Source organism: Rhinoraja longicauda, chromosome 5 (assembly GCF_053455715.1).
Source record: "Rhinoraja longicauda isolate Sanriku21f chromosome 5, sRhiLon1.1, whole genome shotgun sequence".
Classification (NCBI taxonomy): domain Eukaryota; kingdom Metazoa; phylum Chordata; class Chondrichthyes; order Rajiformes; family Arhynchobatidae; genus Rhinoraja; species Rhinoraja longicauda.
This window is the reverse complement of record NC_135957.1, coordinates 25112650-25138771: the sequence shown is the minus strand read 5'-3', so window position 1 is coordinate 25138771 and position 26122 is coordinate 25112650. Positions and strand designations below refer to the sequence as shown.

General features: G+C 42.4%; 1 protein-coding gene across 3 annotated transcripts in view; it reads left to right on the top strand.

Moving 5' to 3' along the window:
* Positions 1-23414, top strand: part of extl3 (exostosin-like glycosyltransferase 3) — a 52773-nt gene extending 29359 nt beyond the window's left edge. For 2 of the 3 annotated variants that reach the window (XM_078399156.1, XM_078399157.1), the window contains exons 2-6: positions 6213-8844; positions 17082-17209; positions 17314-17458; positions 20011-20139; positions 22570-23414. In XM_078399156.1, coding sequence (XP_078255282.1) covers positions 6712-8844; positions 17082-17209; positions 17314-17458; positions 20011-20139; positions 22570-22779 — 2745 coding nt within the window. In that variant the 5' untranslated portion in view covers positions 6213-6711 and the 3' untranslated portion in view covers positions 22780-23414. The remainder of the gene's footprint in view (positions 1-6212; positions 8845-17081; positions 17210-17313; positions 17459-20010; positions 20140-22569) is intronic. The other variant, XM_078399158.1, reaches the window with a different exon arrangement.
* The last annotated feature ends 2708 nt before the right edge of the window (positions 23415-26122 follow it).

Genomic DNA, 26122 nt, shown 5'->3' with positions numbered 1-26122 from the left:
TGTCAAGCGAGATGAAGGCTGGCTGTAAACAGCTCCTGATCTCTCTTCACTGAGAGCTGACCACATTGAGACCAGACCACCATGCAGACTGGGTACCAAACATTGTGGTATTCATGGTCTTTACTATGTGTTTACATAGGGTGTGTTTCCAAACAAGTGTTGCCTCTTTCCCATTGCCATGGTTTGTATGGGACTATGTGAGTGTCTGGCACTCTCAGCAGGGAGCACTCTTGTTGAGTCAAAAGCTCGACTGTCTTTTAGCGGATTGCTCCAAATTCAGCATTGCGATGGTGCTGCATGGTTGGAGGTTCTTCTGGTCTGCCTTGACATGTACATATGGAAATTACGCCCATTATATCCCTGCGAAAATGAAGTGTGGGGGTGGGGGAAGTTCTCATTGGTGTCTTGGCCAATACCTAGCCAACATTGCTGAATTGATTTTTTGCCTTTTTAAAACTTTATGATTTGGGGAAATAAAAGTGACCAGTTAATTCATTGCAAGGAGGGTCAGAGTCATACAGCATGGAAACAGGCCCTTCGGCTCAACGCACCCATGCCAACCAAAATGCTCCATCTACACTAGTGCCGCCTGTCAGCATTTGGCCCATATCCCTCCAAAGCTTTCCTGTCCATGTATCTGTCCAGCTGTCTTTTAAATGTTGTTATAGTAGGTCTCAACTAGCTCCTGGCAGCTCATTCTGTGTATTGAGTTAGAAATGGCCATATTGATGGTGATCACCTTGATGATATGCACCACTAGACCACATTGGGAAATATCACCAGCTATTCAATAACTGTGAGGATTAGAAAAACAACTCTTGGAGGCCAAAGCTAATGGCATGTTGGCCTTCATAACGAGAGGTACAGAAGCAAAGAAGTCCTTCTGCAGTTGTATAGGGCCCTGGTGAGACCACATCTGGAGTATTGTGTGCAGTTTTGGTCTCCTAATTTGAGGAAGGACGTCCTTGCTATTGAGGCAGTGCAGCATAGGTTCACGAGGTTAATCCCTGGGATGGAGGGACTGTCATATGAGGAAAGATTGGAAAGACTAGGCTTGTATTCACTGGTGTTTAGAAGGATGAGAGGGGATCTTATAGAAACGTATAAAATTATAAAAGGACTAGACAAGCTAGATGCAAGAAAAATGTTCCCAATGTTGGGGGGAGTCCAAGTCAAGTCAAGTCAATTTTATTTGTATAGCACATTTAAACACAACCCACATTGACCAAAGTGCTGTACATCAGTGCAGGTACTAAAAAAGAACATACAATAGCACACAAACCTAACAACACGTACATAAACAGTTTACAGTGCCCCCTCAGAGGTTATCAAACGCTAGGGAATAGAAGTAGGTTTTGAGCCTGGACTTAAAGGGGTCGATGGAGGGGGCAGTTCTGATGGGGAGTGGGATGCTGTTCCATAGTCTAGGAGCTGCAACTGCAAATGCGCGGTCACCCCTGAGCTTAAGCCTAGACCGTGGGATAGTCAGTAGCCCCAAGTCGGCCGACCTGAGGGACCTGGGGATTGAGTGGTGGGTTAGAAGATTTTTGATATAGGGCGGGGGGGACAAGCCCGTTTAGGGCTTTGTATGCAAATAGGAGGAGCTTGAAATCGTTTCTGTACCGTACTGGGAGCCAGTGGAGAGAGGCCAGAATCGGGGTGATGTGGTCCCTTTTACGGGTACCTGTCAGGCACTTTGGACCAATTGAAGGCGGGTCAGGGATGATTAGCTGATCCCAGTGTATAGGGAGTTGCAGTGGTCCAGGCGGGAGAAAATAAATGCGTGGATGATTTATTTCTAGTTCGTCAGATTGGAGGAATGGTTTGATTTTAGCTATGGTACGAAGCTGGAAGAAACTGGCTTTTACCACAGAGTTGACTTGCTTGTCAAACTTAAGAGGGAAGTCAAATATCATGCCAAGGTTCTTGACATGAGGTTTGACTTGGGAGGATAGGCTTCCAAGGCTGCTTGTTATCGTTTTGATGGAGTCCGGGGGAGATGGGGGGGCTGAATAGGATGACCTCAGACTTGCTCTCGTTTAACTGTGCCATCCATCATTTTATGTCCTCAAGGCAGTGCATGAGGCTGATTAAATTTGACCGGTTGTTGGGTTTCAGGGGGAGATAAAGCTGTGTGTCATCAGCATAGCAGTGAAAAGAAATGCCGTGCCTTTGAATAATTTGGCCGAGGGGGAGCATGTACTGAGAGAAGAAAATGGGGCCTAGGATGGAGCCTTGTGGAACCCCGCAGGAGAGGCTAACTGGGTAAGAGGAGAAATTGCCTATATTGATGGAGAAACTCCTATTTTTGAGGTAGGAAATTAACCAGCTCAGGGCAGTGCCATCAACGCCAACCCCGTGCCGGAGACGGTCAATTAGGATGGTGTGGTCCACTGTATCGAACGCTGTGCTGAGGTCGAGAAGGAGCAAGATTGCACAGTCGCCGGTGTCGATGATGAGAAGCAGGTCGTTGTGTACCTTCAACAAGGCAGATTCTGTGCTGTGGTGGGCCCTGAAACCTGACTGGAAACTTTCCAGGGTGGTATTTTGGTGTAGGTAAGCCAGCAAGGTGAGTAGGTAAGGCAGTAAGGTGAGTCCAGAACCAGGGGACACAGTCTAAGTATAAAGGGGAGGCCGTTTAAAACTGAGGTGAGAAGAACCTTTTTCACCCAGAGTTGTGAATTTGTAGAATTCTCTGCCATAGAAGGCAGTGGAGGCCAATTCACTGGATGAATTTAAAAGAGAGTTATATAGAGCTCTAGGGGCTAGTGGAATCAAGGGATATCGGGAGAAGGCAGGCACAGGTTACTGATTGTAGATGATCAGCCATGATCACAATGAATGGCGGTGCTGACTCGAAAGGCCAAATGGCCTCCTCCTGCACCTATTTTCTATGTTTCTATGTTTGAAAACTGGTGGGTTGTAGCAGGAATATGGGGGGGGGGAGGGAGAGAGATGGAAGACATTACATTTGGGCATGGAGTTGAATGATGGTGCAAAGCTGGAGCAAAGTGTGAATGACCTCCAACCACAATGTGCTTCATGTATTTGGAATCCATTTCTTTGCTTCAGTGAATTCACTACTTTTGTGATATAGTTCTTATCAGTTTTTGACAGAATGATCAGAAAAATGGAGTGAGGGGAACTAGCAACGTCTGGAGCTGTTGGTTTAAAATTAGATGTGATGTGCTTGTAATTAAGCAGCTGCTCAGTGCAGATGGTCTATGCTAGAACATGGAATGTGTGGAACTCACAGGGACGGATTTCCAACAAGCAGAACAGAAGAAGACACTGATGGAATTATTCAGAGAATATGAGATTTATACCAGTACCCTGCACCACTGCTTTTTTTTCTCCTTTTTTAAAAAAAAAGGTCCTCTGTCCTCTAGTTTCAGGTAACACTGAACACGAGATAGGCACTACTGCTTTACTTCTAGTGTCCATATTTCACTTTTAAACGACTGGTCAATTTATAAGAATAAGCTCCCGAGGGAAGAGTTTGAAGCAGTTTGAATTAATTGTTCTCAAATTTAAATTAATTAAAAAAATCATGTTGGGACACAGTGCATGAGTAATTTGAACATAACCTGATTAAACTTGATCAATGCTTCTTTGCGTGGAAAGTGAGACAACAGAAATGTGGAAATTCAACCCAACAAGCCCATACTAGTGTTCATGTTCCACCCATTATACTTCATGGTGCCTTATAAAAGCAACAAGCTCCAGCATTTCTTTGGAGAATGTAGAGTCATGGGTGTAATTGTCAGACACTGGTGGAGAAATGGAGAGTAAAAGGTGAGGGGTGCAGCAAAGCCACAGAACTATTTGAAAAATAAGATAATTAATCAAACACTTTTACATTGTGGGAGGAGATGGGATTGTGGTGGTGCATGTGTGCTAACGGAGGGCATGCTGTTGTATGAATGGTCTGTGATGCAGCAAAGATTTGGGCGAATCCAAGTTTGAGGAAGAAGGGAAGTAAGCCAAGAGTGCATTAGAATAATCGAGTCAAGTGGCAATAATAATGAGTAACAGGTGGATTGAGGTGGGATCAAGTGATTGAAGAGGTGCCAGTAGGTATTTTGACAATGAAGCAGCTGCATGGTTGGAACTTTGGCTCAGGGTAAAAATGAAATTCCTATTTGCAAGCAAGAAACGTACCATCCTTTGTTAAACAGATCTTCTGGGATTTCTCCTGTTTTATAATTTGGTACAGACTGCATTTTGTAGGAATAGACTTTACGCATTGTAATAACCCCATAAAATGGGAACATAATATAGATCAGGCAGCACATCTAAAAGTGACAACATTTTCATGTCATATTTGTTTGAGATTTTCATGTCACATTTTCATGTCATATTTGTATTTTGATAATGTATTAGGAAAGTTGTCTGCGATCAATTGTAATCTAATTGAATTGTGGAGAGGATATTAAGGGCCAAATTACATGCAGCTTTATTTGCTTTCTTTTTTATTGGTAGCACTCTGGGTTAGAAAATGATGAGTTCAAGTGCCACTGAGGTAACCTGAGCACAAAACTCTAGGATGAATCTGTAGGTGTAGTACTGTGGGAATACTGCAATGTCTTAAATAATTTGGAGGATATGATAAATCAGGGCCTCATCACCTACACAGGTAGATGTGTAGAATCCCATGGCACTAAATGTAAGACTCATGTGGACTAGTTTTCAATCATGAACATCATTCCTTTTAGAGAATCTGATAATTAACACATTAGTGCTTGCAGGGCATGCTGTGTTTAAATTGCCCACAACATTTCATACATTGTAACAGTGACTGCATTTGAAAAAAATATTGTAGCTTATTCACTATAAATAGCTTGATTCTAAGATTGCGGATGGCTCTGTGTGGAATAAATTAAATTAGAGGGAAATTAAAGGAAAATGAAAAGTGGAGACTTTGCAGGTTTGCTTCAAGAGACTTTATTGCATGATATCATGGGGAGATGGCAGCAGTTAACTGGTCACCAGTTCTCTGCCTTCACAGCAGAATTAGTTGACAGTTATACTGTGCAGTAAATAACTTTTTTTGTTAGATACAACTATACGAAAATATACTATCGACGGCATGTGTACCAATTATTTCATTAGTCATAACATACAAGCCAAACACAATACAAGGGCATCTTGACATTATTCTATCTCACCTTTTAGGCGGCCCGCGCCACCATCACCTCTCCAAGCCAATCATAAGCCCCTATTTACTGCAGTGTATCTACGCTACTAGTGGCACGGGGCGCGGGTGGTCTACTGTAACACACTGCTGAGAGAAACAAGCTTCCTTATCTCCGTCTACTATTTCATGTTTACATTTACCATCCACCCTTCAACACATTCCTGGACAAGAGGTAATACAGATATGCCACATAGTATACCATGACTAGAGCCTCATTTTGATTTGCATTAATATAGGTTTTAGACCATGATGGGCTGAATTGACTACCTGATTGATATTGTAGGAAAATAACTGCAGATGCTGGTACAAATCGAAGGTATCACAAAAATGCTGGAGTAACTCAGCAGGTCAGGCAGCGTCTCTGGAGAGAAGGAATGGGTGACATTTCATGTCGAGACTGATGAAGTCTGAAGAAGGGTCTCGACCCGAAACATCACCCATTCCTTCTCTCCAGTGATGCTGCCTGACCCACTGAGTTACTCCAGCATTTTGTGATACCTGATTGATATTAAAGAGTTCCAATTGGACATGTGTGATTTTTTTTTAAATGTGCCTGAGCAACCTCTACTACTATAGTATTGGAGTACTTGAGTAAATTTCTCAGATTACTGGATTAAATGTTCTCAAATTATTCACTTCATGAGTGACAAAACATACCTGCCTCGCTAGCTTTCCTTGATAAAACAACATACTGAAAAGGGCAAGGGTTTCCTTTGTATTTTTACATGGGGTGAGGTTCATGTTTTAGAAATTGAGTGAAGCGTGAGAGTTAACATAAGAGAGTATCTGTTCTCTATGGTGCAGTGGGATTATGGCCGTGCAGAAATCTTGGAGCATCGTAGGACTGGAACAGGTTAGAGATACAAGGAACAGTGCAGAATTTGAACTACAGTGTGCGAATCAAATGTAATTAACTCTCAGCTTCATTGATTTATTTGTTTAAAGAAATGATTCCAATGCTTTGTAATTGCTTGATTTGTTTGAAGCCTCTAACCTGAAATCTCTCCTATTGCAGATGGTGATGCTACCAACAGATGCCGAAGTGAGGGGGGGAAAGGACAAGATTATCTATTGCTTTCTACTGTGGCCGTGAATGGTGATTATCTGTTGGACTGCTAATACAAGATGCTAAGAGTCACTGATGAGGACAACCAACTTGACAGGAATCTGTCATGGTCCTTGGAGACCCTTCATCATCGTCACCATCAGTGGCACCTCCAGTGGAAACAAAGTTGAAAGTGAAAACTGAACGATTTTAATTGGTTTGGTAGTCTTGAGAGAGGAGAAAAACATTTTGAGAAAGGACGAAGAAAGAAAATGAAATTTCCATTTTATTGGTAAATTGCAAATAGCTCGAGAATATTGAAGGAAAGTATACAATGACCCTTTGGACAATGAGTGAGATGTTTCCCTATCATGGCTTCTGATCAAACGTGATTGAGAGAGGGTTTCATCTCCCCTCTCCCTTTTTTAATTTAAAAACGTTTTCCCCCTACCTCTTGCCAGTTTATAACATGCTACGGAACGGAGGTGTTGGGAATGTTGGGCAACCGTGCATGCTACGATGGTCCAATCGCATCCGGCTAACCTGGCTCAGCTTCACCCTGTTCATCATACTGGTCTTCTTCCCTCTGATTGCCCATTACTACCTGACCACCATCGACAACCTTGATGACTCTGGTCCACGCATCTTTGAACCGCGCTCCGGTAATGCTCTATGTGAGGTCAAACATGTACAGGACCTGTGCCGGATTCGGGAATCGGTCAGTGAGGAGCTGCTCCAGCTTGAGGCCAAGCGGCAGGAGCTCAACAGTGAAATCGCCAAACTTAACCTGAAGATTGAGTCATGCAAGAAAAGCATTGAGAATGCCAAGCAAGACCTGCTTCAGCTCAAGAATGTTATCAGCCAAACCGAGCACTCGTACAAAGAGCTGGTGGCACAGAACCAGCCCAAACTCTCGCTGCCAATCCGCCTCTTGCCAGAGAAAGATGAGACCAACTTCCCATTGCCAAAGTTCCCCAATAGCTGTCGCTCGTACTCTTGTTTTGATTACTCTCGGTGCCCACTGACGTCTGGATTTCCAGTTTATATCTACCCACTGGAACAGTATCAATTCAGCAGTTTTATCGATCCGTTAATTAAACAGGCATTCCAGGCAACTGCTCGGACTAACGTCTATGTTACAAACGATCCCCATGTTGCCTGTGTCTACGTGGTCTTGGTCGGGGAAGTACAAGATTCATCGGAACTGAAATCCACTGAAATTGAAAAGCAGTTGCACTCCCTCCCTTATTGGCGATCCGATGGACATAATCATCTTCTCATTAATCTATCCAGGAGGTCCCAGACTCAGAACCTGCTGTATAACATCAGCACAGGCAGGGCTATGATTGCCCAGTCTACTTTCTATGATGTTCAGTATCGTCCTGGCTTTGATCTCATCCCATCACCCCTTATCCATGCCATGTCCGAGCCCAACTTTTTGGAGATTCCACCCCAAGTCCCGGTCAAAAGGAAGTATCTCTTCAGCTTCCAAGGAGAGAAACTAGAATCGCTCATGTCCAGTTTGCAGGAGGCTCGTTCGTTTGAGGAGGAGATTGAGGGCAATGCTCCAGCAGATTACGATGATCGGATTATCGCCACCTTGAAAGCTGTTCAGGACAGTAAGTTGGATTTGGTCCTTGTGGAGTTCACCTGTAAGAACCAGCCTCGGCCTGCTTTACCAACTGAGTGGGCGCTTTGTGGTGAGAGGGACGACAGGCTAGAGTTGTTGAAATTGTCCACCTTTGTATTAATCATAACTCCGGGAAACAGCCACCTTGTTGCTTCTGCTGGTTGTTCTATGAGGCTTTTTGAAGCTTTGGAGGTTGGAGCCATTCCAGTAATCCTTGGGGAACACGTGCAGTTACCCTACCATGACATGATACACTGGAGTGAAGCAGCTCTGGTGGTGCCGAAACCACGCATTACTGAACTGCATTTCCTCTTGAGAAGCATCTCGGACAGCGATCTGCTTAACATGAGACGTCAGGGCCGCTTCCTGTGGGAGACTTATTTTTCCACTTCAGACAATGTACTGAGCACCATCCTGTCCACTGTGCGGACCCGGATACAAATCCCTGCAGCTCCCATTGCAGAAGAACCATCTAAGGAGATCCCTCATAAGACTGGAAAGGCTGCTGGTACTGATCCCAACATGGCAGACACAGGAGACCTGGACTTGGGGCCCGTTGAGACTGAGCCACCTTATGCCTCCCCTAAATACTTGCGGAACTTCACAGTCACTGTCCGGGACACTTACAGAGCCTGGAATTCTGCCCCAGGACCTTTCCACCTCTTTCCGCACACGCCACTTGACCCCACCTTGCCCTCTGAGGCCAAATTCCTCGGATCTGGAACCGGATTCCGACCGATAGGTGGCGGAGCAGGAGGTTCTGGGAAGGAGTTCCAGGCTGCTCTAGGTGGGAATGTTCCCAGGGAACAGTTCACAGTCGTAATGTTGACCTACGAGCGTGAGGAAGTCCTGATGAACTCTTTAGAGAGGCTAAATGGTCTTCCTTACTTGAATAAAGTCATTGTGGTATGGAACTCTCCCAAACCACCATCTGAGGACCTTGTGTGGCCTGAGATCGGAGTGCCTATTGTGGTAAGAATGTGTTCCTTCCACTTGTGTATTGCTTATGATAAGAAACTCTTCTATATATGTGCTATATCGGTAATGTTCTGAGCTGCTAGATTTTTTTTAAATGTATTTCTTAAAACCTTAAGTTCAAATTTGGATTACCTGTACTTGTAAGTATGCAAAGAGGCATGCATGTTTTAAAAGTTATTTATATTCCAGCCTTGGCTGTGTTGAGATCTGCAGAATGAATGAACTTTATCTTTTTATCAAACCTCCATGATTGATTGACTGTTTGACATATTATTGGCTTCCGTAATGCCCCGTGGTACTATGATTGGATTTGAACATCAAGATCAAGATAGCTTTATTTGTCATCCAATATTGGACGAAATTCGGTCACCCACAGTCCAACAATAAAAGCATTAAATAGGCATTCAAATTACACAACCCCAAAACCCCCAAAACACAGTCCAACAATAAAAGCATTAAATAGGCATTAAAATTACCCAACCCCAAAAACACACAAAAAAAGAAACATCCATCAAAGAAACATCCATCACAGTGAGTCTCCTCCAGTCCTCTCCTCACTGTGATGGAAGGCCACAATGTCTTTCCCTTCTCCCGCTGTCCTCGCCCGCAGTCAGGCTGTTGTGGTTGCAGGCCGCACCGGACGGACCACAGCGGGCCAAGCCCAAGGCGCGTCGCGTCGCAGCCGCCCCCGCAGCCTCCGAAAACGGCCGGCTCCGCCGATGATAAGTCCGATCCGGGGCGGGCGAACACGCTGCTGCTGCCGCTGTTGCTGCACGTCGGAGCGGTCGTGGCTCCCGACATTGAAGCCCCCGCCCAGCAGAGAAATATCCCGCGCCGGACGGTGAAATGTCCGCGACCCAAGCCCCGTGATCCGGGGCGGGCGAACACGCTGCCGCTGCCGGAGCTCCCGATGTCGGCATCCACGCGGCCCGAGCCTAAGGCGAGTCGCAGCTGCTCCCGCAGCCTCCGAAGACGGCCGGCTCCGGTGGTGGTAAGTCCGATCCGCGGGCTCTGCGAACCAGAGCCCTGGAGGCCGCCAGCTCCAGGAGTTGGGCCGATGGTAGGCCGCAGATGGAACGGAGACACGGCCCAGAACACAAAGGTCGGGTCTCCGTTCGGAAGGGATACATATTTACATATTTACAATGTTACAGTTCCCCCCCTCCCCCCCACATACACACATAGTACACAACACAAAAACACCACATCACAACTACAATTAAGACAAAAAAAACCAACAAAAACACAAGACAAATGGACCGCAGGTGTAATTTTGACACACGATGTTTTCCTTTCCCTCCTCTCATGACCAAAAACTGTTTTCCTCCCACCTGGGATTCTAGACCCCAGGAAATGAATGGAACTTTGGATAGTATAGGTTTATAGGGACATGGGCCAATTGTGGGCAAATGGGACTAACTTAGTGGAGCATCCTGATTGGCGTGCACTGGTTAGGGAAAATTGTCTATTTGCAGACTGCTATGACTCTGTATACCTGACTAAAGTGGCTAAGTGTTTCATATTGTAGCTAAAATTGATGTTAAGGCTACATACCAAAATATAGATCCTCGTGTCCAAATAGCACTGTGACCAACCACCAAATTATTAGGTTTTAAAACCTAAGAGAGGGAGAATGGTTGTGTTCCAGAATAAAATTGGAAGTGAGGGCCCATTGAGCAGAAAGTGTGACCACTGGTGTTGGTAATTAAAATAGATGATCTGTTGAGGTATGAATTGGAGGAATGCAGAGATCTTTGAGGCTTGGAGGACAACTACAACAACTATGTGGCAACTACAACAGCCTGACCGCGGGAGAAGATGGCAGGGGAAGAGAAAAGACATTCTGGCCTTCCATCACAGTGAGGAGGTGACTGGAGGAGACTCACTGTGATGGATGTTTCTTTTTTTGTTTTGTGTTGGTTTGTGGTTGTGTGTGTAATTGCTTATTTTATTGTTCTTATTGTTGGACTGTGGGTGACGAAACCTCGTCCAAAAGACTTGGTTTTTTTGGATGACAATAAAGGCAGTTCTGATTCTGATTCTGAGGAGGAAAAAGTAATCAGAACTGAAATTAGTAGAAACGTTTTCATTTAGAGGATAATAAATACATTTTTGCAATTCTCTACCCCAGTGAGCTGTGGCAGCTCAGTCATTGATTGTGTTCGATATAAATAAAGATCAATAAATTTCTAGATGTTTCTAAAGGAATTGAGTGACGGAAACATAAGGCAGGAAAATTGTGTTTATGAGAGAATAACAGCCATGATCTTGTTGGAAAATGGGGACCAAATGCCTTGCTCTTATTTCTCAGTTCTCATTTATTACCCTTGTACTAATAGAATCCGATACATGGCTGTGGGCCTGGCGTTGTGTATAGGCCAGACTGTGTAAGGATAGCATATTTCATCCCCTGAAGGGCATTGACTAACCAGATTGAATCATTAATGACACGGTCAAATTACTCGGACTAGCTGTATTTATTAAGCAGCTAAATTTCACAGCTGTCATGGTGGAGGCTAAACTGTTATTTGTGGATTGTTTGCCTTTAGGACGATTAGCCTGGTAACTTAACCACTGGTCCAACACTGCCCTTGATTGTGAAATGCTTTGGAATTCCTGAGGTTGTAAAAGTCACAAGACAAATGCAAGCTTATATTTTTATCCTCTTCCACATTGAATCACATAGACAGCCTTTTCACAAGTGCAGAAAACATCTGGGTTACAAAATGCTCAACTTAGTAGGACAGGTGCAAGCCATCTCCGATGTGCCCACAGCAACATGAGGAGACTGCTTAATCCCACAAATGTTCAATATTCAACAAAATCTTTATTGATCTTAATAAATCACATGTACTTCCATTTTCTGCATTTCATTCAATACCCTTTCTACGCAAAAATAAACTGAGTGTGCCTGATATTACTCTTTGTTGCAGGAATCTCATTTGACTCCTGACTCTCGTGCGCATTCCAGAGCAGTGGTTGCCAGCAGAGTATGCCAGGTCCTCAGAGACCCAGAGAATTGTCAGGAGAGCTCCAGTCCTGAAAACACCAGTGGGTGTTTATTGGGGGTTTGAAGGCTGCATATTCCACGAAGCCTGAACAAGAGAGATTTTCTTTCAGGTTGGAAACCACCGTGGTAGACAAACAGGAAATTATTCATTTGACCAGGATGGGTGCAGTTTCCCATGGATGTTTGACATGAATTTGAGTTGTTGATAGTGCAGTGGATATAATAATTTTTAGTCATTGCTCCAGATAATTATTCCCCAGATGCCTGCAATAATTATCCAGCTACAACAGCAAGGCAATTTTAAACTCTGTTAGTATTTTCGAATATGAACCTTGCAGCACCATCAATCACTAGAGTAAAATCTTGTCCGTTACATTTAGTTATTTTAGTTTTAGTTTATTTATTGTCACATGTACAGAGATATGGCAAATTGCTTGTTCTGCATATTATCCAGTCAAATCGTATTCTCTGTGAATGCAGTAGATCCTCTTCTGAAACAGCACGCAGATGGTCATTATGTTCCAGTGCCATCTTGCAAATATCTGAAAAGTTCAATCTGAGCCCAAGGAGATATGAAATTTCGTATTTTTGCACTTTTAGGCCTGGTGACTCTGGACCGATGAAGTAGGTGTGGGATTGACCCAGCGCAATGCCATCGGCTCTTTCTATTGTTGATCTATGCTGTAGGCTGTGCTCGATCTACCCATTCACGTAACTGCTGCAGGGCCTCCCACGGCTGCCTCCATGGACACCACGACCTGTGAACAGAACAAATGCACAATTTGTTGCCTCCAGCAGCAGCCCCTGCTGAGATTGCCATGTTGAGCTTCCCAAGAGGAAACTCATTTTCCTGGGTGTGACGTACTTGAGGCGACGGTGGCGTATTTGAGAGGGAGTGGCCCTGGGCTTTCCCCTGAAGCAGATATCTCTATCAGAAGTGCATGTGGTTGATTTGACTTTTCCCCAAGACCCCCACCTATACAGAAGCTACACCATTGGATACCTGGATACAATATGTTTGGGTTCTTTTCTGTACTATTCAGCTTCACATCTCATTGCAAACTTGGTCCACACACGTTTAAAAAATGTTTCAAGACATCTACAAGTCCTGATAACATCAAACATAATTTAAAGTGGTAATACATTTTCCATTGGCTGGTGTTGAGTGCACAACAAACGGCTATATTTGTAAGGATTGTCTGATTCCATCATCTTGTCTGGCAGCAATTTCCAGATTTCATCTACTCTTTGTAGTCGAGGAGGGGAAACAAAACTTGCCTTCCTTACGCCGTAAACCTATGCAGTCTTGTTTTGATATCCCTGCCCCTACCCTTCCCCTGAGAAATCTATTCTGACTATCTACCCAATCTATGCCTCTTATAATTTTATATAGCTCTATCATGTTGTCCCCCAGCCTCCTTGGCTCAAGGGAAAACTATCCCAACTTATCTAATAACTCCCCATTTGTAAAGTCCTCTGATTCAGGTCACATCTAGTGAATCTCCACTGCACTCTCTCTTCCTCAACCACACCCTTTCTGTAGAGGCACAAGATAATCCAGTGCAGTCTAATCAGTGTTTTGTAAAGATACAACACAATATTTCAACTTTTATATTCTCTGCCCCAATCTATGAAGGCCTATGTCTTCAGCATCCTATCAACTTGTTACCAATTTCAGGAAACTATAGATTTTAACCCCATGATTCTGCTGTTCAAAACAATTTATCCTTGCCCAACAATTTAATGTACATATCCTCGCCGTGTTTGACTTCCCAATATACATTATGTTGCATTTCTCTGGGTCAAGTTTAATCTGTTCTGCCATGTTCTGCCCAACTTTCTATCTGATTGATACCCTGCTGTACGCATAGACAAACTTCCTCACTATCTACATCCCCACCAATTTTTGTGTTATCCTCAAATTTGCTAATAATTGCTGCAACACTCACATCCAAGTCATTTATATGTATTACAAGCAACAAGGGTCCCAGCACCATTCCCTGTGGTAGACGACTAACATCCAATCCGAAGAGCATCTCTTCACTAACACCCTCTGCCTCCTATCTATCACCTGGTATCTCAAAAGTATACCAAAAATACTATACTTTTGAGATTCCACAAAAGTACTGAACTTGAACTTTGGAGAGAGTCCAAAATAGGAAGCAAATCAACATGTTCTTTAACTGTTTCTCCTGACTAAAAACTTGCCACAAACCAGCCACCCTCTTACAACACCAGCAACCTGCATTTGCATAACAACATGATAATACATTTGGCATGATGCAATTAATTTTAAATTCAATGAGCCATTTTGCCTTGGATCCCATTTGTCTTGCCTTTCTGAATCAGCCCACCACGTGGGATCTTGTCAAATGCCTTACTAAAGTTCATAGAACAAAGTCTGCTATCCTGCGTCAATCACCTCAGTTAAATACCCTGCTCAAAATACTCAATCAAATGTGTGAGACAGGAGTAAGCAAATGAGAGAGAATTGTACTTCAATGGCATTACTTTAACAGAACCTATCATGATTATCATTCTGGCCATCACCATCAAAATGTATTAGACCAGCCAACCACAATTGGACCAGCCAAACACAAACTCTGACAATGAACTCAAATCAGAAGCTGAGTATCCTACTGTAAGTGACTCGCTTACTGTCTTGAGTAATGTCTTCTTCTGTCAATGAGGCAGTGTCAAAAATGTGGCGGAATACTCTTATCTGCCAGTATAAATGCAGCTCCAATAACGTTCAACAAATTGATTATCGGGATCCATCTTAAACTTTTACTCTCTTCTCTGCTGCCTCCAGTGTGTAGCGTCAACTAGATTCACTGCAACATTTTGCCAAAGCTCTTTAAATGCTTTCGAAACCTTTGATTTGCTCCCAGAAGATTAGAACAGCAGGTGCAAGGAAGCTGAACAATCACCAACTTGCATGTTATCCTGTTTTGGAAACTTATTGTAATTTGCAATATCTTGAGTACTGAAAAAAATAATATTTGCATGAGGTTGTACATCTGCTGTTTGCACAGTTTGGTCCATATTGCCACAAATTAAACCAGCATGAAGAATATCATTTGAGATGCCCCAAGAATACTGAACTTTAACCGGGTATCATTAATTCTTTAATTTGGCGAATGTCCAAAAAAGGAAGTTAGTCAGCATTTTTTTAATAAACCTTACTCGCTTCTGATAAACCTTTTCTCCTGATTACAGACTTTGCACAAACGCGCTACCTACTTGCAACAATAGCAACCAACATTTGCGTAACAACTTTAATATGGAATTCTGGTGACATATTTGGTCTTGAACTAATATTCTAGCCTCATTTTGGTCATCAGTGGGGTGATCCATGTTGCTCTTTTTGTTCCTGCCTTAGGCCAACTAGGTCTGAATCCAACTTCTACAGACATACACTCCCCACCTCACGGCAGGGAAGAGAAAGTTGATTTTGCAGACCCAGAGAAAAAAAAAGAATCAGAATATTTAAAACTGGGGAAAGGAAAGGGATGGTGACTATGAATGCAGTGTCAGCAATAGGACGAAGACTGGGAGATTCTGACTTGTGGTGCTCACTAGGACAGGATGGCAAAGGCTTGTTAATTGCAGATGATTTGCCTGGGGGAAATGAAAGTAGAATGGGACAGCTGAACACAGAAAAGGAAAGGAAAATAAAACAAAGCTGGAATGTGTTGCAGAAACTGGAACTAGGGGATGCAAAATGCCACAGATACTAGAAATCTGAAATGAAAACTGAAAGTGCATCCGTTGAGTTGTAAACACTTCAGGTTGCTGAAAAAAAAATCCACAAGATTAAAAAAAAAACACTGTTAGCAACTCAAGCACTTTCATATAGATGTGGTTGGTTTCGATGAGAAACTACATCACTAGCTTCAGATTTGTTACAAGTTAAGGGGTATCACATTAGCAAGTAGAGGAGTTGAGAAAAATGATGCTAAGATAGAGTAAATTCAAAGAGCAGCTGGGTGCAGAAAATTATATTTAATTAACATGGAGATAAAGTCATCTTAGAAAGACAGGCTTGCTTTTATATGGAACTTTTTATGCCCGAATTGCTTCAAATTAGTTTTTATGTGCAGTCAATGTTGTAAAATGCAAAGAAAAGCAAAAAATGCTGGAAATACTCTGATCGTGCAGCATCTGGACAAGCAGGAATAGTCAAGTCGGAGGTTTGTCAGACCTCTAAATTGGGAAATATAGGAACTAATTTTTCCACAGCACAATTGCAGAACTGTATAAAGATCCAATGATCATAGACCTTTTTTTAAAAGACTTGGATGTGCTGGATAGTGCTCCTGCTTTTTGTTACCATAATCTTGTGTTCATTTCAAAGTGCAAGAATGGCCCTAGTTTGTCATCATTTGAAAAATGGTAGCACCTCTGAACTGCACTGACAGTCATACAGCAACAGGTCTTTCAGCCCAACTTGTCCATGCCAAGCAATGTGCTCACATACACATTTGACCCATATCTGTCTAAACCTTTCCTATCCATGTATCTGTCCAAATGTCAACTATTTTCATTCATAAATGTGGCTTATGTATCCCCTCTTGTTGCTCACTTCAGTTGTTGTTAAATCTGACACTGATAGCAACACAAAAAGGTCTGTGCTGGCCTTCAGGGAAGAAATCCCATCAGTCCCATTTCTCCCCTTATTTCCTACCGATCGACGACCCTTTGAATGATTTTGCCAATAACCTGCACTCAGTGGTAATTTACAGAAGCCTGTTAACCTGCCATGTGGGAGGAAACTGCATCGCACAGCGCAAAGGCCTTGTGGTCATGGAGAGAATGTGTAGTTTGCACCAAAAGATAAGAATCAAACCCAGGTCACAGGTAGTATGAGGCAGCAATAATATATCTTACCCACTGTGCTGGAATGATTTAATATAGAAGATTGGGAACCGATTTCCCTTTTTCACAACTCCGTGATTATGGCACTAGAAGTCCAAAAGCAGGAGAAAATCAAGAACGAGTAGATAGCGAAAAGAAAATAACGATGGACCGTCTTATCACATCACCTTGTTGGTTCAGGTATTTGCTACTGAGGAGACTCGTGTAGTTTGAATCGTGTAATTAATTCAATGCTTTGTACAATCTTCATGGATGCTGCTATGATTTTGAAATGCAAATCATTGGATTGAATGCGAGAGTCTAAAAAAAAATCTCCATTGAAGTGGTTTATTCTCCTTTTTAGGTTGTTCACACTGATAAGAATAGTTTAAATAATCGTTTCCTACCTTGGGATACTATTGAAACTGAGGCAATTCTTTCTATTGATGATGATGCCCATCTTCGTCATGACGAGATCATGTTTGGCTTTCGGTGAGTGGAACACATCTTCATAATTGTCTGTTTGGTAACCCTGTGGAGAATTGTATCTGTCCTAAAGACTGGCACTAAACTTCCTTTCACCATGTCTTCCTCAGGGTTTGGCGAGAGGCAAGAGATCGAATTGTGGGTTTTCCTGGCAGGTATCATGCCTGGGATATGTCCCACCAATCCTGGCTGTACAATTCCAACTACTCCTGTGAACTCTCCATGGTACTGACGGGTGCTGCCTTCTTTCACAAGGTACCTTCTCATCTCCATCTTAAGTGTGATTCAGGATCAGAAGAGGAAATTGGATGGGATATGGGGAAATTACCAAAAACCTTTATTATACACACCCCCTAATTTCCTGCCAATTCAAAATGATTTGTGGCAAGATCAATTCACAAGCCCCATTTTGACTGTTTACTTAATGGTGAACCTAGTTATTAATAGTTCTGTGACTAGTACTGTCCCTCAGGGATTGGTAGGGCCATTGCTGTTTATCATCTATATCAAGGATTTGGATGAGAATGCACAAGGCATAATTAATACATTTGCAGATGACACTTTAAAAAAGTGGTTTCAGGGACAGTGAAGATTGTTATTAAGAATTACATTGGGATCATGATCAGCTGGCAAGTGCGCATTTCATCTTTTCCACGCCAAGCGCTATTTTTGATACCAATTTCTACTTTATTCTAAACTACATCCTTTTCAGCAATTCCACCAGCTGGGACAGTTGAAGTTGACACTAGTATGAATCTAGAACATGAATCCAGGAAAAATATTAAGGAGAAAAAATTAGTGATTTAGAGAGGGAATTGTAGAATTTAGTTCTCGCATTGCCTCAAGAGGTGTCCAGCAGCTCCATTATCCTTTCACTACAGAGTTGGAATTAGCTAGTCAGAGTGAGGTCAGTCCGATTGGCATGGTCTGTTCAGGTCACTTTTAAGAATAACTCTGGTATTTGATTGTATATAGCAATACATCTTCCTTTTCTCCAGAGATGCTGTGTGACCAGCTGAGTTACTCCAGTTTTTTGTGTCTTTGTTCGGTTTAAACCAAAATTTCTGCACTGGTGAGCTTACTAATTGCAAAGGGACTGCAGGCCAAGGAAGATCTCCACAGCTGATGAGAGAAGAATCGGAATCAGAATAGAATCAGAATAGCCTTTATTGTCATCCAAAACAAAAAGGGTCTTTTGGACGAAATTCCATTACCCACAGTCCAACAATAAGAGCAATAAAAATAAGCAATTATACACACAATCACAAACCAACACAAAACAAAAAAAAGAAACATCCATCACAGTGAGTCTCCTCCAGTCACCTCATTGTGATGGAAGGCCAGAATGTCTTTTCTCTTCCCCTGCCGTCTTCTCCCATGGTCAGGCTGTTGAAGTTGCCACGTCACGGTGGTCGGGACTCCCGACATTGAAGCCCCCGCTGGGCGGAGAAAATCCCACGGCCTGTTCCAGGCCGCGCCGGATGGTGAAAGGTTCGCAGTGGGCCAACCCAAGCCCCGCGATTCTATAATAAAGAAATATCTCCAAACACCTGTCTGACAAATCGGAAACACTCTTCAGGGGTCAGGTGTGGATTTGTCAATGACCACTGTCCACAGAGGACTTCATGAACAGAAACACAGAGGCTGCAAGCTGCAAACCACTGGTTAGCTGCAAAAATAGGATGGCCAGGTTACAGTTTGCCAAGAAGTACTTAAAATAGCAACCACAGTTCTGGAAAAAGTGATGACAAGAGCAAAGTATGGAGGAGAGAAGGAACTGCCCAAAATCCAAAGCATACCACCTCATCTGTGAAACACGGTGGTGGGGGTGTTATGACCTGGGCATGTATGCCTGCAGAAGGAACTGGCTCACTTATCTTCATTGATGATGTAACTGCTGATGGTAGTAGCATAATGAATTCTGAAGTGTCTTGACACATCCTATCTGCTCAAGTTCAAACAAATGGCTCAAAACTCATTGGCCGGCAGTTCATTCTACAGCAAGACAATGATCCCAAACATACTGCTGAAGCAACAAAGGAGTTTTTCAAAGCTAAAAAATGGTTAATTCTTGAGTGGCCAAGTCAATCACCCGATCTGAACCCAAATGAGCATGCCTTTTATAAGCTGAAGAGAAAACTGAAGGGGACTAGCGCCCAAAACAAGCATAAGCTAAAGATGGCTGCAATACAGGTCTGGCAGAGCACCATCAGAGAAGACACCCAGCAACTGGTGATGTCCATGAATCGCAGACTTCAAGCAGTCATTGCATGCAAAGGATATGCAACAAAATACTAAACATGACTACTTTCATTTACATGACATTGCTGTGTCCCAAACATTATGGTGCCCTGAAATGGGGGGGGACTATGTATAAACACAGCTGTAATTTCTACATGGTGACACCAAAATGTATAAAAATGGCCTTTATTAAAATCTGATAATGTGCACTTTAACCACATTTTTTCTATTACAGATCTCAAATTGTGGAGTGCAGAGGCAAATAAATAAATGATGGGTCTTTGTCCCAAACATCATGGAGGGCACTGTAGATTTGCATTTTGACGTTCTGCTTCATTAGTAATAATTTCATTGTGGTTTAAGAATGCATTTTCCAATAAAAATTAACAATGAGTCAAAGGAAGAGATAATAAAGCGCGTGAGCAAAAGCTTGGTCAAAGAGAGAATGAGTCAGACGTTAGGGAGGGAGCTTCATCTCGTATCTCACCCATCCCTTCCTTCTTTCTCCACTTGACTTGCAGGGGAATTGCAGACTGCCATCTGATAATTTTCCTCTTCTCTTCCAGTACTATGCGTATTTATACTCCTATGTCATGCCACAGGCTATCCGAGACATGGTGGATGAGTACATTAATTGCGAGGATATTGCCATGAACTTCCTCGTCTCCCATATTACCCGGAAGCCACCAATAAAGGTTGGTGTTACTGGATTTGAAATAATTAACTGGTGTCCTGTGATTGTCAGTTCATGGGACCACTGCAATAAAATAATGGAAATAATCGATATTTCAAACTATTTTGTGATAGACAAGATCAAGGAATCTTGAGTACACCAAATAGTTCCTCTTGCAGTTTGTTTTTTCTCAAGAATCTTGGAGTAGACATGTTAAAGAAAAGTTTGGAGTGGAGGCATTTTGTCTGTATTGGAAGTGTGGTCAGGTACTTTCCATTCCCATACAGACCTTTCTGTTCTGGGCCACCTCCATTGCCAGAGTTGGGCCACACACAAACTAGAGGAACATGTTCCACTTGGGTGGCTTGCAGCCCAACAGTATGAACATTGAATTCTCCAACTTTAGGTAACAACCCAACCCCACCTCTGGCTTTTTTCTTTCCCCTCTCTTCTTTGTACCTATACTCCTATGTCATATCGCAGGCCACCTACTTAAAGTACATTAATTGTGAGGATATTGACCTTTTTTGGTTAGTACAGGTGTCAGAGGTTATGGGGAGAAGGCAAGAGAATAGGGTTAGGAGGGAGAGACGGATCAGCCATGATTGAATGGCGGCGTAGACTTGATGGGCCGAATAGCCTAATTCTATCCCTATTCCTTCTGACTTTATGAACTTCCTATTCTCCCATATTACTAGGAAGGCACCACAAAGGTTAGTGTTACTGAGACTGAAATAATTAATTGTTGTTACATGGCTGTTAGTTAATGAGACCACCTCAATAAAATAATTGAAATAGACTGACACACGAGTATTTCTTGCACTATCCAGCCCCTTTTTCCCCATCCCTGTTCCCTTCCACCTATATCCCTTCCTTTGGCTTCATGTTTCACTCCTCTTCTCTCCTTAATTTGTAGCTGTTTTGTTTTTTCATCTCTGGTCTTAATAGACAATAGACAATAGGTGCAGGAGGAGGCCATTCGGCCCTTCGAGCCAGCACCGCCATTCAATGAGATCATGGCTGATCCACCCAATTGCCAACCAAACCCCCCTCACCTTATCCACCTATCACTTGGCATGCTTTGTCTCCTTTCCAGCTTTCTGAAGAAGGGCCCTAACCTGAAATATTATCTACCCGTGTTATCCAGAGTTGTAGCCTGACCCACTGAGTTACTCCAGCATTGTTTCCGTAAATTCAGGCACTTTAATTAAGCATCACTGACTTGTGAAGGAGCATTAATTTACAGTAATGACAGTATTGTGCAGGTTTTGTCAAAATGTGGTTTCGGGTCACAAACCAGAGCACGTAATCCAAGCTGATATTTCTTGGTGCCACATAAGAGAACACCACACTACTGGAGATGTAGTCTTTTAGATAGGGTTGGGGGAATAATGAGAAAGGGGTTCTGGGAGTACTCAGCATTGTAGAATGGCCTCCTTTACTGCCACAGTGATGCCACGCATAAACTGGAAGAACAACACTTCGTATTCCACCTTGGGTAGCCTACAACCTAATAAACTGAACTTTGAATTCTCCAATTTCAAGAAAATCCTTGACTCCCCTTCCCCCTCTGTTGAACCATTGAGAACCTGATGGATTTGTGACCTGATGAATTTGTCCAGATTAATTTAACTAACTGAATTTAAATGCCCCAGTTTCCATATAAGATTAGAGTTCATCTTTGGATCATTAGTTCAGTATAATATCTGCAGTCCTACAACATGTCTCTATTTTCATTCATTCATTCATTTGTTACCTGCAGAATTTATTACTTCCTGAATTGACTATTTCAGTTCTCTTTTGACTTGCCTCCCACCTTGGACCTTCTGTAAACTTGAGCCCACTGCTCTAACGCCTTAAACTTAAGCCTGCTGCTCGTCTTGCCTCGCACCTGGTCTATGCTCTGGGTTTTCTTTCCTAAACCTAGTTCTCCCCAAATGTCTATCAGTTTCCCCCAGATTCCATCACTCTCCCTTGCTCGGGGAAATTTGGTGACCAATGAATCTATTAATACCTATTACTTTTGGGATGTAGGAGGAAACCAGAACACTGTGATTGAAATTGGGTCTCTTGCACTGTGAGGCAGTAGCTCCATTAACTGCAGTAGTGTGCCATCTTTGGGCCATCTTTCCTAATATTTCCCACGTAGTTTCCAATTATACTTGTATGGAGCACCTTGAGGTGTTTTCCTGTTTTAAAAGCAATTACATTTACTACATTGTACACATAATAAAATGTCACAACCACAATTTTAAATGGAAACCTGTTTGCTTCTTGCATGTAACTGGAGCGGAAAGGTGCGGGTTACAGGATGGAAACAGTAGAGGATTCATTGTCTGACTTTACAGAGACTTTAGAGGTTGTAGCAGTTTGTTTGTGTTCCTCCCTTCCCACAACAACCCTCCCAGTTGAGAGTTCAGATCTGTAATCTGTCTGTCTGCTCTCCTTCCAGGTCACATCACGTTGGACTTTCCGTTGCCCAGGTTGCCCCCAGGCATTATCGCATGATGACTCCCACTTCCACGAGAGGCACAAGTGCATCAACTTCTTTGTGAAAGTATATGGGTACATGCCGTTGCTCTACACCCAATTCCGTGTGGACTCTGTATTATTCAAAACACGCCTACCACATGACAAGACCAAGTGTTTCAAATTTATCTGAAGAGGCCTGCCACATGAGATGGGAAAGGGCATGAAACTTCATCCCAGCCCATATGGTTCCATTTATACCAACGTAAACCTGAGGGAATAGGAGTGGGAAAAGTTCACTAAATTCTTGTCCACCCGCAACCTAATCTCATGGCTAGTTACGACTGGCTGGTTTTTATTTTTTAAATTAAAGACTTGGTATGTAAAGTCTGATGAAATGACATGCAAAGATTCACCATGTGGAAATTATGGTGCATGAACTTGCCCCTATTTGTGGAGAGAGAGACCATATTTGGTTTGCTGATTTGTAATTGTGGCGTAAAATGAGATTACATGAACCAAATTGTCAGTGAAAGAAGACTTTATATTCACCAAATGCCAATTCCATGCTGGCCAAATCTGAGTGCGATGTCTTCATCTTTCTCTGGTGTGTTCTTTATCAGTTCTGTTTAATATGAGATGATGTTCATCAGGAATAGGTTGAGGTGCCATGAGGAGAGTAGGAAATGTAAAATTGTACTGTCATTTCCATCATTTCTCCCAATCTCATCGACAATGTTAAACATTAGCAGGCCAACAATTTAGTCCATTACATCAGCTGGTGGTATGATGATAATGTCATTTCACTGCCACACACACTGTTTCTCCTAAAGATATTAAACTTTGGATTTTATTTACAACATTGTTTTTTTCTTTAGTTATGTTGTTATATTTTGCGGTTTTATTTGACTCTTATCAATGCAGCCAGTGATGTCAAATTAACCTTCAACAAGTGAGTAGCTCATTCTTTGAGCAGTGACATGCAGGCAAAGTTTCAAGAATTTGGTATATGTGAAAGGACAGAGGCAGGCACAGATTAACCATCACATTATAGAATTGGACTATGGATTCCCATGCATTCTATGGGGACTACCTTCACTTGGGACATATTGGTCAGCGTGGATGAGTTGGGCCAAAGGGCCTGTTTCTGTGCTCCATGATTCTGTGATGCTGTAACATGACTCGAGAGGCTGCACAATCTCCTCCTGTCTTTGTTCTTCCTAGGTTTGTTGGTTTGATATACAACATATCCATTGACCCTGGGAACAGTCCACATTCTAGGGTGTGACAATCCACAAATATACCATGACATGCAAATCCTTTAGTGGACACATTTCTCTTTAGCTCTCTTATACTACGAAAAAGCATTTTTGTTTTGTGATGTGGGCAACAATGAGAAAATCACCATTTGTTTCCCTTTCCCACTTGCCCAGAGAAGAGAGTAGTGGAGCACTAGCAGCAATCTTGTGCAACCTGCTGAGTCACTTTAGAGAGCAGTTACAATTACCTTGGAACCAGAATCTATCTATACCCATGACAGGAAAGAACATCTGGTTATATTCCTGGAGAGAATTAATGAACTTGTTGAGTTTTTTAACAACAGTTCAAAAACCTTAGTCACTTTTACTGATACTGTTTTTTTTACTCTTTTCAAAAATTAAACAAACTCAAATTTTCTGGATAATCTCTATTTTTATAATGGATATATAAGAACATCAGCAGTAATTAATTTGCTTCCAGGATGTTTGATATAAATGTGGTTATAATAAAAGCCCTTGCATTTATCACATTTCTAATCTGACAACAGGTCCAACTAGTTGAGTTTATTGCCATGGTATGGTGTGATACAAGTACAATGAAAACCTTACATGCAAGCAGTTTTGCAGACACACAGACTTGAACATAAAAACATAAACTATACATAAAATTACATGTGGGGAAAAGTGTGTGCACAGGGGGTAGACATAAAACAAGATAAATGTGAAGGGGGGTCGGGAGGTTTGGAAGAGAGGAACGTTAGTCCAGGTAAGTGTGGAGAAACATTTTAGAACCTAGCCAATTAGGGGTGGGTGGGAGAGACAGAGGAAAGTTCACTAATATTCCTCTCCAACCCAAGAACAGGCACAGGCTCTGCAGCCCACAATATTAGGGCCAAACATGGTGCCAAGTTACTAATCTTCTCTGCCTGCATGTGATCCAAATCCCTCCATTCCATGCACATCTATTTAAATGCCTTATTGTATCTGAATCTGCTCCAGGCACCCATCACTCTGTGTAAAAACAAAGACTCGCCCTGCGCATCTTTTAAACTTTTACCCCCTCTGACATTTTAAGGTATGCCCTCTAATCTTTGATAGTTCCACCCTGTGAAAACTTTCTGTCTACGCTATCTATGTCATATGTTAGGTGATAGATACCAGTCCAGGAACACATTCTGAACAATAACTGACTGGCTCTGTGACATGATTTCACCCCCCCCCCCAAAAAAAAATCCTCTGCCCTGCCACAGAAGGTGTCCAGTTCTCATTTAAATGGATTATTATAGATTACTTGGGCTAGTTATTTTAGATCTATATTTTGGCAACAGCATCTAATATTGAACTTGGTTTGAGTCTTGCATAATTTGTAAGCTTTCCCCAATTAGCTGTTGTGTTTAGAGATGCAGCATGGAAACAAGCCCTTCAGCCTACCAAGTCCACACACTGACCTGTTAATACCAGTTCTATGTTATTCCACTTTCTCATCCATTCCCTAACATTAGGAGCAATTTTACAGAGGTCAATTAATCTACAAATCTGCATGTCTTTGGGATGTGGGAGGAAACTGGAGCACCCAGAGGAAACCCTTGTGGTCATCAAGACAACATGCAAACTCCACAGAGGTGAGGATTAGAGCTGTGAGGCAGTAACTGTGCCACCCATTTTAACAGACCAATTTTTAAAAATAATTGGTTACACAAACAGCATCGTCCTTTTGATTATAATTCTTTGTCAACTCATGGGTTAAGCTTACATTCAGTAAGGCTTGAAATACCAGTTTTTTAATAGTATTTGATTCTCAGCCTGTTCAAATCTTACAAAGAAAGCTGTAAGAATAATTCCTTCTTTAAGCATTTACATCTACTCCAGTGCAGAGGACTTTGCTGTGACCAATTAGATGCAATTGTAAGAACCAATTGGTTCATGAGTATTCTTCCACTTCAACAGATTAATGAGGTCAAGGTGTTCAAATTTAAACTATCCAAGAATAAAAGCAAGCAAGTTAGTTGGTTGAACTTTTCCATTGACCAGAGACTTGAATGTGTTGTTTGGTGTAAGTACTAACTCGACCTCCAAGGGACCTCTTTCAGTACCTAAGTGGGCAAAGTTGCAATGTGCAGGAAGTAAATTTTCTTAAAAGATAACACACTATGATCTCCTGGACACGTCTCAATCAGCAGAGGGAGCAGAGTGAACATTTTCAAATAAATATTTGTGTGCCTTATTGGGCCTAGTTATGATGAGATGAGAGAAACTGAGATTCTGTTGAGTCACAAT